Raw genomic sequence first — 14,401 nt, forward strand, 5'->3', positions numbered from 1 at the left:
TTGTAGTTAATTCATTTAGTTTTCGATAGAATTAGTATTTTGTTCTAAAATAATGTTTTGCTTGTGCATTCATTTAGAAACAAGTAACTTTTATTTCTAAACTACTTAATAATGATTATTTAATTTTGTTTTGGAATGAAAACCTTTATACTACTATTTCTATGTTTTTCGTCTTGAGATTTGGCGATTTCTAAACTAGTTTTGTTGGCATGTTGGTGAGCTTATTTAATAAAGTATAAATATAAAATACAATGTAAATTTACTACTCCACTTAAAATCTTACTATGATGTTAAAAAATTATTTTGTATAATCAATTTATATGCTTCATAAGGACGTGTCATAGTGCAATCCGGCTCCCCACAAACCTCCAAACAATGGCGCTATCCTCCTGGATTTCTCGATTGCGTTCTTCTTCAAGGCCGTTTTACACCAAATTCCGGAACTATCGTTCTCACGAGCACCATGCCACTGTACCAACGGCGGAACGCCTCCGGGGACCGTCCTTTTCGCATTGGGAAAGCTCTTTGCTTCCGCTTGCTTTCACTGTCTCTGCCGCGTCTCTTGCTTTGCACTCTTACTTCAATAACGCTCCTTCATGCTGCGAAGCCCCAAATCTCGCTCAATCGTAAGGCTTCTATTCGAAGCTAGTTTCTCTTTAGTGATTAGTTTATTGCTTGAATAAACGCGCGGATTTTTAGTTTTTCAGTTTGTTATTCTCGTGGTATTGGTGATACTAGTTTGTGCGTTGATTGATTACTGTTCTGATGTGGATGCATATTTCATGAATTCTATCCGAGAGATGTGTTTCCTGATGTTTTGTTTCGTCTTACTGGAAGCTAAATGGAATTATGGAATTAATGGTGTCTTTTTTGTGAATGACTTCTCTTTTAGTGATAAGAGGATTGGGGGCACAGACAGCACGAATTACGTGGTGAAAGGATCACACCGAGAAGTTCCGCAAGAGCTTATTGAAGAACTCAGTATCATCTGCAAGGTGTGAACCGACAGTTTCCTGCAATGACTTGACTACGAATAAGCTTTGCCCCAATCTAAAATGCAGCATTTAGTTTATCTAATGGGATATTAATGAATATCTGGTGCAGGAGAATATGACAATGGACTACGATGAAAGATACTATCATGGGAAGCCACAGAACAGCTTTCACAAGGCTCAGAACATCCCTGATGTGATTGTTTTCCCAAGGTGAGGACCGTGGAGTTGATTTTGACTATGTGCAACTTGTATATTGAGTATTGACTTGAGGAATACTTGAGAAGGTATTTAGTGCATGAATTTCTAATACTAAAATCTATATTTAGACCATTCTTGTGGTGGTTTATTACTTTAGATTCTTCTGTCCTCTGAACAAACAGATATGTAACAGCTGGTCTGGAAAATGGGGATTGCTAAAACTACAATTGTTGTTAGGTCAGAGTTTGGCACTAGTGGATGGATGCCAATCATCATTAGCATGACGAGTAACTTTCACATCTAGGCTTGTCATATGATGTTAATATATACGCTCTCCGTTCCATAGTAGTAGAGGCGTTTCTTCTCTACGGCACGCGATTTAAGAAAAATTGTGTTAAGTGGGTTAAGTAATGAAAAAATAAAGTAGAAATGAGAAAGATAGAGAGAGGAAGAGAGAATAAAGTAAGAGAGAGTAAAGTAAGTGAGAAGAAATGTGTTGACTTTTATTAGAAAGGGAAATGACTTTACTACTATGGAACGTACCGAAATGGCAAAATGACTCCACTACTATGGAATGGAGGGAGTAGTAAATTTATTCATAATAGCATGCATAGTAGTGAGGATTCATTGAAGGCATTCATACACTTGCATACCTGACTACCCGACTTCCCATTTGTTGTAAGATTTGCACCCCTGTTCCGTGATTCTAGTGTGTTTTATGGTTTATTCTTCACTACTCTTTGTTTGATTGCTGGGCTAGAGGAAACTGTTTGTACATGGTCTGATTCTAGCTCTTAGTGGCAGAGTGGCACCCTTGTCTTAAGATACATCATGTTCATATTTTATATATTTTCTGTAGGACTGAGGAGGAGGTGTCTAAGATAGTAGTATCCTGCAACAAACATAAGGTTAGAGCTGCGCTTCACACCATCATGTGCTTTGTAGTCTCAGGGAATTTAATGGTATAGGGTTTTTGACCCACTCTCTTACTCTGCTGATGGCAGGTTCCTATTGTGCCATATGGTGGAGCTACCTCTATCGAAGGCCATACCTTGTCTCCTAGTGGTGGAGTTTGCATTGACATGACACAAATGAAAGTATGAAAGCTCCCATCTGTATATGTTGCCACTAAATTCTTATTGTGATTAATTAATCTCTATAACAGTGAAATATTTTTCATTCTAGTTTGTACTCCCTCCGTCCCAAGATAAGCAAGTCATATTCCTTTTTGGGATGTCCCACTATAAGTGAGCCATTTCCCTTTTTAGCAAAAAATCTTTTCTCTTACTTTATTCTCCACCTACTTTATTCTCTCTTTACTTCTCTACTTTTTCCTCTCTCTACTTTAACTCTTTAAATATCAATTCCTTAAATCCCGTGCCCAAAAGAAATGCTTCACTTATCTTGTGACAGAGGGAGTATATGTTTTGGCCTAGGGACTCTTCCACATATGATGTAGGCTGGTTTCTTTCTGAGGTTATCAGTTTGTTGTTTCATTTGCTATCACCAAATATAATCAACTTTGTTAATTGTTATCACAATCCTCAAAATTTCTCCCCTCTGCATGTACTTATTTCCCAACATTGGAAATTATGAGTGAGGATTTCTCATCCATCATGTAATATTTTGACTTAGCCGGAAAGCATCATGTTACTTACTTTGCTAACTATTCAAATTGTAGCGTATCAAATCATTAAATTTAAAGGACATGGATGTGGTTGTTGAGCCTGGAATTGGGTGGATGGATCTTAATGAATACCTCGAACCATATGGTTTATTCTTTCCTCTAGATCCTGGTAAAGTTCACACACCTCTTCTTATTTGGTGCTTTTGCCTTTTAGTTTTTACCTTTTTTTTCTAAATTTTTGACGGGTGTATGATTGCATTGTAACTTGTAAGAATATGCAATATTAGAACATGTTAATCCAAGAAATTGACCCTATATGATATGCAAAAAGGCCGTTGAACTCTTTCAGTTGTTATTGCCTTTACTATGAAGATGACTGCTTAATTAAGCTCTTGGTACCGAATCTGAATGGGGCCTCTAGTATCAATAATTAAAGCTTACATTTCAGTTAGGAGTAGGTTTTTTTGGTTTTATGTATCCTGATTCCTTAGAACTTTACTGAGCAGCTGCTCTTCAAATTAGACTATTACGTTTTCTTCCTAGATTCCTTGTTCCTATGAATTTACTGGATACTTGTAATTTTCACATCAATATAATATTTTGTAACTAAGCTGGTCCTCAGGTCCTGGAGCAACCATTGGTGGGATGTGTGCCACACGCTGCTCCGGCTCATTGGCTGTAAGGTAGTTGTTTTGTTTCAGCTTTAGAAGCATAAACATCATTTTCCATATATGTTGAGACTTGAGCCTTATCTGCTTCTGCATGATCATAAATTTTGTGGTAATACTAGGTAGCTGATGATATATACACGAAAACAAACTTTTACAGTAAACTAACAGCATTGTGCATGATTTGTCACATTGTGTGAAAACCTAGCTTTATATGCCTAGGCAAGTTGTTTAGTAGCTGGTTAGCTCATGCCATTGCATAAAATGATTGTTGAGAAGCTGTATAGGTTAGGTTCTAAACCTAAGAACTATTTTGTTACCTTCTTAATTCAGTTTAATTATTTCATTTCTAGTTTGTAGGTATGGAACTATGCGCGAAAATGTCATTAACCTTAAGGTATGTATATTTCATGCTATGTTCCTTATGCTCACTGAGATCACACTCATGATGCATTGATGCTTATTCCTTTCAGGCGGTTCTAGCCAATGGAGACATTGTGAAGACTGGATCTCGTGCCAGGAAAAGTGCTGCTGGGTATGTTCTCTATTTTAACTTTTTGCCATATAAGTTTGTTCCATAGCTTGATCAGAATTGGTTTGCAACAAGTCTTTATATGGTGCTTGAAACTCAATAAGAGCAAGAAAAAACACAGTAATGTCTAGACCAATGGCATCATGCATATTTCCACATAGGAAAGCTCTGTAGTTTGTAACTGAGATTATTGAATTTTGTGTCTTTACAACTTTGCTTCTTTATCCATTTATATCTTTTCTGATCGTCGCTCACCGTTTTTGCTTTTCAAGCTCAATTTCATCTTTCTCCCTGCCCTTACTTTGTAATTAAAAGCCATATGTTTTTTGTTTAATCTTTCTCAGGTATGACCTGACACGTCTCATGATTGGAAGTGAAGGAACATTGGGTGTGATAACAGAAGTCACATTACGTCTCCAAAAAATCCCTCAGTTCTCAGTGGTATTTTCGTAGTACTTTCTCATTCTCTCTCTCTCTTCACCCTCACCTGCTATTCTTAATTTGAAGCTGAATATCTTATACTCCCTCCATCCCTTAAAAATAAGAACTTTTGAAGGGGCATAGATTTTAATGCACAATTGGTAAAGTAAGAGAGACATGAAGAAAAAATGCTTGAAATATTGTTAGTGGAGAATGAGTCTTATCTAATTAGAGAGAATTTTTTTTCCTAAAATAGAAAGTGCATAATTTTAAGGGACAGAGGGAGTACTCTATAATGAGCTCAAGTGTAAATGCTGAACAGTGAGGTTATTGTGGTGTTAAGATCTAAATACGTATTTATTGTATCATGTAATCCATGATATCCATCACAACAATTGAAGAATGAAGGCTGTTGAAATTGAAATGGATGGATAATACTATTAAATAATGCAATTTATCTATGAATTTCTCACAAATTGAAAATGCTATAGCTAGGCATCATTCCCTGAACGAATTGCGTGATGTCAAACACTTGCTGGGAGATTAGTGCTTCCAGATTACTAAATAATGATTGTGCGTAGCATGATCAGGTTTGAGTTTCATCTATATAAACAAAAAAATTCTGCAGGCCAAGCTTCTTTTATGAGGCAAACACATATATGAAACCCCTCTCTCTTCTCTCTCTATATATATTATTTATGTGTGTTCTTGTGGGAAAATCTCTTTAAATATGTTTCCCCTTCACCCCAACCCAAATAACATGCTCCGGAAAAATGTTTTGTACCTCACGATGCTTTTTGTCCTTGTCTTCCTGTACTAAACCTGTGTTTCATATATACTTTTTATACCTGCGAATAGTGATAGAGCCACTTTGGGGCCTGGTGACCCCATGGTCCCCCAACAATTTAACCGTTTAAAGTATATTTATACTCAATGTTGTTAAATATCGGGTACGGCGGCGATATGGCGCTATAGCCGTATAGCGTGGCGGTTCATGATGAAAACACCATCGCCACACCGATTTTTGGCATTTTTCTGTGTCGGCCATCACAGTCGTGGCGCTATGGCGCCATAATATCCCACCATGGCAGTCATTTTTTTAATCCAATTTTGACTTTTTAGTTGAATTTTGGCTATAAACGCAATATTTGAACCGGCCTAAATAACCCCCACCCACCCATTCCGACCCATTTTACAATTAAAATGAAAATTAAATTAAAATTAAAATAAGAAATTGAAACTTAATTCAACCAATGCAAATAACCCCCTTTCTCACACGATTCACAATATGTCCGCCGTCGCTGCCCAGCCCCTCTCCTCCTTCTCTGGCTTCTCTCAGCTTTAGGTGCAACATAACTCCATGCTCCAGCATTCTAGCTCCTGCCGGCACCCTCTAGAAAATCAACGACAATGTAACAAGTTATTTACTGATTAATGATTATATATTTATACAAACCGTTAACTGTCATTTACACATAAACAAATGTTATTACTCCTTTTGTCTAACTCTAAGTGACACCTTTTCTCTTTTGGGATTCCCATTCTAAATGACACAATTCTAAATATAGCAACATCACTCTCTATTTTTTCCCTCTTTTATTTTACTCTCTACTTTATTTATAAAACAACACTACATAAAATCTCGTGCTGAATTAGAAATGCTCCATTTAGAGTGGGACAGTGGGACGGAGGAGTACAATTTAGTACTCCCTTCCTCCCGCCTAAGATGACACGTTTTCCTTTTTAGTTTGTCCCAACTAAAATGACACCTTTCCTTTTTTGGTAACTTTCTCTCTCCAATTAATACACTCAACCACTTTTCTCACTCCTATTAAAATATCCATCTTTCTTCATCTCTCTACTTTAATACTTACACCCACCTTCTCTCTCTCCAATTAAACACTTTAACCAATAACTCCTAAAATCCCTTGCCGGCTAAGCAATGTGTCATCTTAGCCGGGACGGGGGGAGTAATTGCAAACCGATTAGTGATTGATTACATAAGTTATACAAACCGATTAGTAATTACATAAGTAATTACAAACCGATTACGGTTTAGGGTTTAGGTTACAAATCAAGTAGTTTTATATTTTGTTTGAAAATTATGATACTTGTGAATTTTGATATATAGATAGGCGTGTGTTAACGTCAAAACCAATCTTACATGTAAAACATCATTAAGGTACATTATACACACCAGTAATGTACATTTTATGTATAAATAATGTATTGTCTTTCAATGTTATCAAATAACGGATATGGCGCTATGGCATGGTGTTCGGTGGTGGAAACGCCATAGCACCGCCATTTGACAACATTGCATGTGTATTGCATTTAAGAATAAGGCATTAGCAAGAAATATGGAGGTTAGAGTTGTATTTTATGGTTTATTATTTGTTTATGAGTTTTAGATGATATATTTTTATTATTTTCTAATTTTTGAATTATATATAAATATATATAAGTATTATTTTGTTTATTTAATTATTGACCGCCATATCCGCTATACTAATACGCCATATCCCTGCAGCGGTTTTTAGGCGAACCACCATAAGCCGCCATACGAGATTGATAACATTGTTATCTTTAATAATGTACATAATTCGTATATTTTACATCATTATGGGATAATACATTATAGTACATAAAATGTACATTAAACGGCATAAAATGTAGATGGTTTGACATTTTGGCAAAAGATAAGGTTTTGATATGAATACATCCCTGCGTATATATACTTCATATTTATATATATTGTCCTGATTGCATATACAACTGATCCAGTAGATTATAAACTTTTTTTATTGTGTTCTTTGCTACAATGTTATCAATCTCGTATGGTGGTTTGCCTAAAAACCGCCAGAGGGATATGGCGTATTAGTATGGCGGATATGGCGGTCAATAATTAAATAAATAAAATAATACTTATATATTTATATATAATTCAAAAATTAGAAAATTATAAAAATATAACATCTAAAACTCTTAAAACAATTAATAAAGCATAAAATATAACTCTAACCTCCATGTTTCTTGCATAATGCCCCATTCCCAAATGGGGTATACACGCAATGTTGTCAAATGGCGGTGCTATGGCGTTTCCACCACCAAACGCCATGGCGCAGCCATATCTGCTATTTGATAACATTGCTTTGTTATTATACATATAACATTTGCAAGAATGTCTACTAGAGAATAAGCTTCTTCAATCGCCCTAGTGGAAAAGGTTCAGACTGGAAATATTGCTCTTCGATGGAGAAAAATTAACCAATAAGTACTCCCTCCGTCCCACAATAAAGGTCACATTTTCCCATTCGGTCCGTCCCACAATAAGAGTCACATTTCACTTTTACCATAAATGATAAGTAGGTTCCACATTCTACTAACCGTCTCTACTCATATTCCACTAATTTTGCTAACCCACTATTCTTTACATTTCTTAAAACTCGTATCCACACCAAATGTGAGTCTTATTGTGGGATGGAGGGAGTATTATGCAACTATTGCAACAAAGTGATAATCGACGGCATTACAAGAGCCAAAGAGCACTTGACGGGAAAGAAATGAAAGGTTTCCGCATGTCCCAAATTCTGAAGCAAGTGCGAGGGGAACTTTGGGAACACTTTCTAGCAAAAAAGGCTTTTGGAAGCTCTGATTTTTCAAAACATACAGACATAATTGATCTAGGGGGTATGAGATTCAATAATGAAGAAGCGATTGATGCTACATTAGTTCAAGAAATACATAATGTTGATCGTCGAAAGAAAGGGCTGAATGCATTTTTCAAAAGGTGTGAAATTGCAGAAAAACGAACGAAACACAAAGAAGATACGTGAAAGAAGCTTTTGGCAGATAAGCCGAAGACCGAGTCCATCAGGATATTGCTCGGTTTTGGCACCAAGCAGGCTTGTCGTTCAACTCAATTCGATTGGAGAGCTTTGAACGTATGGTTCAATCAATTGGAGAATATGACAAGCATTTTCCATTTCCGAGCTATCACGACATCGGAGGCCCTCTTTTGAGCAAAGAGTTAGAATATGTACTGAAACATTGTTGAAGCGTAAGGTGGAAGAGTAGAGCGATGTTGGTTGCACGATTATGTTGGATAGATGTAGCTCATTGCTACTTTCTTCTCACCATCAACCATTCTAAGAACTCATACAAGAGTACCCATGATTTTGAGAATGTATAGAACATTAGTCCAAAAGGAATCATAATAGTTTTGTTACTTCGATTCCCTTATCCTCCTTTGATAACTTGTTTTGCATCCACTCTTTCTCCTAAGGTTGTCTCTTCCTTGTTGAATCCTTTATAATGATCGATAGGATGTAACAAATCGAGTGATGGTCGGCCCCACTAACTCCTTGTTTGAGGTTAAGGACTACCTTAGAAGAATGTTTACATGTGAAGAGTAGGTGCAGAACAAGTTATCAAAGGAGATAAGGGGATTGAAGATGGTGACTTCCTTGTTAGACTAATGTTGTATACGTTCTCAAAATTATGGGACTCTTTGTTTAACTCACTAAACACAACTTTGTTTAATCCCGTGCCGAAAAGAAACGCCTCAAGTAACGTGGGACGGAGGGAGCATTACCTTGTTGCTGAAGGGTGCCAGCAGGGACAGGACAGTGCTGGCGGGACTAGAGGAAGGCCGGATGGGAGCTGGTCCGCTATGTTGCGCCTGAAGCCAGAAAAGCCAAAGGAGGAGAGGGGCTGGGCGGTGACGGCGTGGGGTAGGAGGCGGACAGATGTGAATTGCGTGAGAGAGAAGGTGTTCAATTAGGGTTTCAATTTTTTATTTTAATCTAATTTTCATTTTAATTGTAAAATAGGTGGTGGGTGGGTTATTTGGGTGTGTTCAGTTATTGGGCTTCTAGTCAAAATTTAACTAAAAAGCCAAAATTATATAAATAAAACAAAAAAGTCAAAATTACAGGCAAATGACCGCCATGGTGGCCGACACAAAAAAAATGCAAAGAATCGGTGTGGCGATGGCGTTTTCATCACGAACCACCATGCTATAGCGATGTTTATAATGACAACCGACAATGAACGGGTGATGCCGACAATAAAAAATACCCCACAACTATTACCAGTGGATTGGGGCAATTATTTTTTGTATGATATTTGAGTTGGATTTCTATTGGCTCCCATAGACCAACAGTTGAGGCTTTCAAAATTTTAATAATTTTCACTTGAAATAGAACAATCCATGCATGACATGTGATATTTTTGGGAAGATGTTTGAAAGCTGCATATTGGCTTACCTTCAATTGTTTTATAGGTAGCCATGTGCAACTTTCCTACAATTAAAGATGCCGCAGATGTTGCTATTGCCACTATGATGTCTGGTATACAGGTCAGTTGGCTTCTCTGGATTCTAGGATTGGTCCAATCTGTTGCATATTTGTTGTGGTTCCTAGCTTTTCTGATTGTACTTATACTCAGTTATACATAACTGAAAGCGTGGAAAGGTAAAGGTCTTGAAGGAGCTGGTAGTATATGTTGCATGTTTATATTATTGTTGAATTATTGCTGCATAATCTTCCATTCTCATAACGACTTTTTGAAGATGCAATTTCTTGTTCATTTCATCCTTTTATCTTGTTCTATATTGTGTAATAGGTATCAAGGGTTGAGCTTCTTGATGAGGTTCAAGTCAGGGCAATCAACCTTGCTAATGGGAAAAGCCTACCTGAAGCCCCAACTTTGATGTTCGAGTTTATTGGCACAGGTGAGCAGTGGTATATGTTTGGATAAAATAAATGAATGCATTTCAAACAGATTTTTTGTGTTTTTTTAGCTATGATTCTTGGTGGGTGAAGTGAGGCTAAGAAAGTTCTCCACTTCTATTGGCAAATATATAATATTGCTTCAATAGCTTCCATTATTTTCAATTTCTGATTTTATTATTTATAGCACTAAATTTATTTACCCTCTAATCTGACATGCATCTTCGTTTCTCATGTTCTCTTTTGGTTTCTATAATGGCAGAAGCATATTCTCGTGAACAAACACTTATGGTTCAGAAGATTGCTTCTGAGCACCATGGCTCAGATTTTGTGTTTGCAGAGGAACCTGAAGCAAAAAAGGAACTTTGGAAGGTACAGCAGATATAACTTGCTTACATGTCTGGGTAAATAAGTTATGGAAAATTTTATCTGCACTTCCAGAAAAAAGAACTAATGAGAAGTACATCTTCTTTGAAGCTTCAGCGAGAAGACGATGGAAGAAAAAACTTTTCTGCTCTGCATCTAATTTTTTTTTTCTATGGTCTGTTTCTTATTAGATACGGAAGGAGGCACTCTGGGCATGCTTTGCCATGGAACCTAATTCCGAAGCATTAATCACGGTCAGTTTTATATTCTTCTTTTCTGAACAATATTTTCCATCAGGTTTAGCTCATTCAATTAATATACGGAAGTTTTCAGAACATATTTTAGAATGCATCTAAGTAGTGATTTTCTCTACCTTATATTCTTCTGTTTAGAACAATAATTTCCATCAAGTTTAGCTCATTCAGTTAATTTACCGAAGTTTCACATATTCTAGAATACATCAGCTCCAAGCCAGTGTTATGCAGGATAAATCAGTAAATCAAACTTGTTTTTTCCTTAGTCCTCAAAATGTTCTGTCCCTCAACTTCAGCTTTTTTTTTTTGGCTAGCACATCATGTCTTACCTTTATACTTGATATGTGGGTTATTTCATAAAATTTATAATAATGTAGGATGTATGCGTCCCACTATCTCGCCTTGCTGAAATAATATCAACATCCAAGAAGCAGCTAGATGCTTCACCTTTAGTCTGGTATTGTACTTCCCAAACTCTGTTAAAGCTTTTGGCAATGCTTTCACTTTCACTGATACACATGGATGCTAGAACAGCACCGTTCTTGCTCATGCTGGTGATGGCAACTTCCATTGCGTGGTTTTGTTTGATCCGAACAAAGAGGAGCAACGAAAGGAAGCTGAGAGATTAAACCGTTTCATGGTGCATGCTGCTCTGGATATGGACGGTATATAATCAATTGCCAACCATTTGCTGGCATAGCAGAATTTCATTCAATAATCAACATCTTTCTAAAGTAAAAGTTAATCCAATGTTTATCATGATCAGGAACTTGCACCGGGGAACATGGTGTGGGCACGGGAAAAATGAAGGTATTGTTGAATGCACTAAAAATTTGAATTGTAGTATTTATTGTAGAATCACAGGCAATGAGATTATAATTAAAATGGTATTGAACATTTTAGTATCTGGAGAAAGAACTGGGGATGGAGGCTCTCCAGACGATGAAAAGGATTAAGGCTGCTTTAGATCCCAACAACATCATGAATCCAGGAAAGCTTATCCCTCCCCATGTATGCATGTAATTTTGTGCTGCCGTTGAGTGGAAAGCATTATGACGGGGAGGGATTCGGATCCCTAATACTGAGGTTCGTAGCCCGGTTCTCTAATTCCTGAGTCTGCAGGCGAGGATTATTACCAGACATAGTTGCATGTATCAGTGATTCAGTATATTGTGTTTGGGATAATTGTATTATTAATCCTGCGCTTGTACCATTGTAAAAGAAGATGCAATTTTTGTAGTTTTCACTTTTCACCATCTTCAAATAAATAAGCCTTTTATTTTAGTACTACGTCTCGTGATATTGCAGTCAACTTTACTCATTGTTAATTATACGTTTATTAGATGAGACTCTCATCTTGTTAATTATACGTTTATTAGATGAGACTCTGTTAAGAGTCTTCCTCTCAACTTGATGCCGTTAACAGAAACAAGAAGTCCCGGGAGGCGGAATCCCGTCGACAACTAGGGTTTGTAGCGATAAAATAAAGAAAACAGAAAAGTAGGCGAATTCTCGATACTCTTTTATTAATTTCAGCGCCTATTTATAATCTAAGGACCCTAGGATTGGTTCGACTTACGGCCCGGGAAAGAACCAACAAAGAAAACCCGGAACGGAGCTTATAAATTGCTCGACTCAAAAGTTTCAAATAATAATAATAAAACAAAACAATAAATTCAGAAAATAGCAATAAATAATCCTATTCTATTCCACGCTTCATTTAGAGACAAAGTCTCCAAATCTAACAGGTGGTCTTGTTCTTCTTCTCGGCTTCCCCTGGTTACTCGCCTCCCTTGGCGACGGTCTTCCCCGTTCCACCGTGTCGCAATTCAGCTCCGGCGCTTGCGGCTCCTCGACCTCCTCTTCCTCTATGACGGTCCGGCGCTGCTCCGTCTGGATTGGAGGGACTACCGTATCAACTCCCCCCCGGATAAGAGCATTCTTGTCCTCAAGGATCAGTGTCGGAAAACGGCGACGAACAACCGACAATGGCTCCCACGTAGGACTCTCTCCCCCATCATCATCCCACTGTATCAAGGCCTCCTCCGCTGGCGCTCCATCCCTCCATACCGTTCGGCTATCAACCCATTTCAGCGGCCTCGAAACAGGGCGGCCCTGGGCGAACAAAGGAGGCAACGCTATGGACTCTGGCGAAGCTCCCTGCACAAAGGGTCGAAGCAAACTCACGTGGAAAACGTTGTGCACCCGACTGCCCTCAGGTAAACGAAGACGATAGGCAACCTGCCCTATACGTTCCAACACCTCGAAGGGACCGAAAAACCGTCGAGCTAACTTTGAAGACAGTGGCTTGGCCACTGAATATTGCCGGTACTGCTGCAATTTTAACAACACCTCATCGCCGACCTGAAATTCGACATGACGCCTGTGTTTATTAGCAGCGGTCCTCATACGCTGTTGTGCCCTCTCCAGATTGGCGCGCAAAGAAACAATGAGTTCACCCCGTTGACGAATCAGAGAAGCTACATCAGCAGGGGTGAAGTTCGACGGCTCCGCTGCGACGAGTGGAGGTGGCTCGCGCCCATATAGAGCCTTGAATGGCGAAGTGCCCAAACCCTCGTGAAAGAAACAATTCAGGGACAATTCGGCCCACGGTAAGAAATTCACCCACTTATTCGGCTTGTCTGCCACGAAAGCGCGTAAGGACTGCTCCAACCCACGATTCCGCACCTCCGTCTGTCCATCAGATTGAGGATGGTATGCGGTCGTGAAATGCAGCTTCGTGCCACTCAAACGCAGCATCTCCTCCCACACGTCGTTTAAGAACACCGAGTCCCTGTCCGAGACCAAAGTCTTCGGAAACCCATGATGCTTTACCACTGTCTCGATAAAAAAGGTTGGCCACTCTCAAAGCATTAAAATGCGGCGGCAAAGGAGCGAAGTGCGCATACTTGGTCAGCCTATCAACCACTACCATGATCGTTGTGAACCCGCGAGACTGAGGAAGGCTCGTCACGAAGTCCATAGACACGTCCTCCCAAACCTGTGATGGGATAGGCAAGGGCTGCAGCAACCCCGCAGGTTTTTGTGTCGAGTACTTTGTAGTTTGACACTCCAAGCATGCCTCCACAAAGGTTCGAACATCCTTCCTCATGTGTTTCCAATAAAACTGTGCTGCCAGACGGCGAAAGGTTCGCTCGACGCCCGGATGGCCCGCCTGTGGGGTCGAATGATGCTCATGCAACAACGGCAATTTAGCCGCCGATAGCTCGCCCACATAAATTCTTCTACCCCGATAAATCAGACCCCCCACAAAAGTCATGTCAGCCCCTGCTTTGCCGTCGGCGATCAGCGCCTTCAGCTCGATCAGCTCCTCCAACGACCCAGTCTCGGTCAGCAAAAGTTCAAAGATATCCGGCACAGGGTGGGCTACCAATGCCAACGCCGCTGCATCGGCATGTTCCTGCTCCGCCACTCCCACCTCCGGCGCCATATCCCTGTGTGACAACGCGTCCGCCACCTGGTTGGATGCCCCTGTTTTGTACTCGATGCGAAATTTGTAGCCCATCAATTTTCTGGCATAGAACTGTTGATCAGGAGTCTGGATAATTTGCTGCAATAATTCTTTTAAGCTCTTCTGATCACTCTGTA

General features: G+C 39.0%; 1 protein-coding gene across 1 annotated transcript; it reads left to right on the top strand.

Annotated features, from left to right (window-relative positions):
- Positions 1-340: 340 nt before the first annotated feature.
- LOC125223004 (FAD-linked oxidases family protein) lies at positions 341-12,076 on the top strand. The gene is made up of 18 exons (XM_048125945.2): positions 341-626; positions 893-995; positions 1,105-1,205; positions 2,053-2,101; positions 2,198-2,290; positions 2,875-2,989; positions 3,443-3,503; positions 3,849-3,885; positions 3,962-4,023; positions 4,365-4,461; positions 9,725-9,799; positions 10,066-10,174; positions 10,435-10,544; positions 10,730-10,792; positions 11,170-11,249; positions 11,327-11,457; positions 11,559-11,602; positions 11,696-12,076. Exons 1-18 carry the CDS (start codon positions 376-378, stop codon positions 11,813-11,815), a joined length of 1,701 nt encoding a protein of 566 aa, XP_047981902.1. The 5' UTR covers positions 341-375; the 3' UTR covers positions 11,816-12,076.
- Positions 12,077-14,401: the final 2,325 nt, after the last annotated feature.

Source organism: Salvia hispanica, chromosome 1 (assembly GCF_029641045.1).
Source record: "Salvia hispanica isolate PSC_SH4W2 chromosome 1, Shi_PSC_v1, whole genome shotgun sequence".
NCBI classification, from domain to species: Eukaryota; Viridiplantae; Streptophyta; class Magnoliopsida; order Lamiales; family Lamiaceae; genus Salvia; species Salvia hispanica.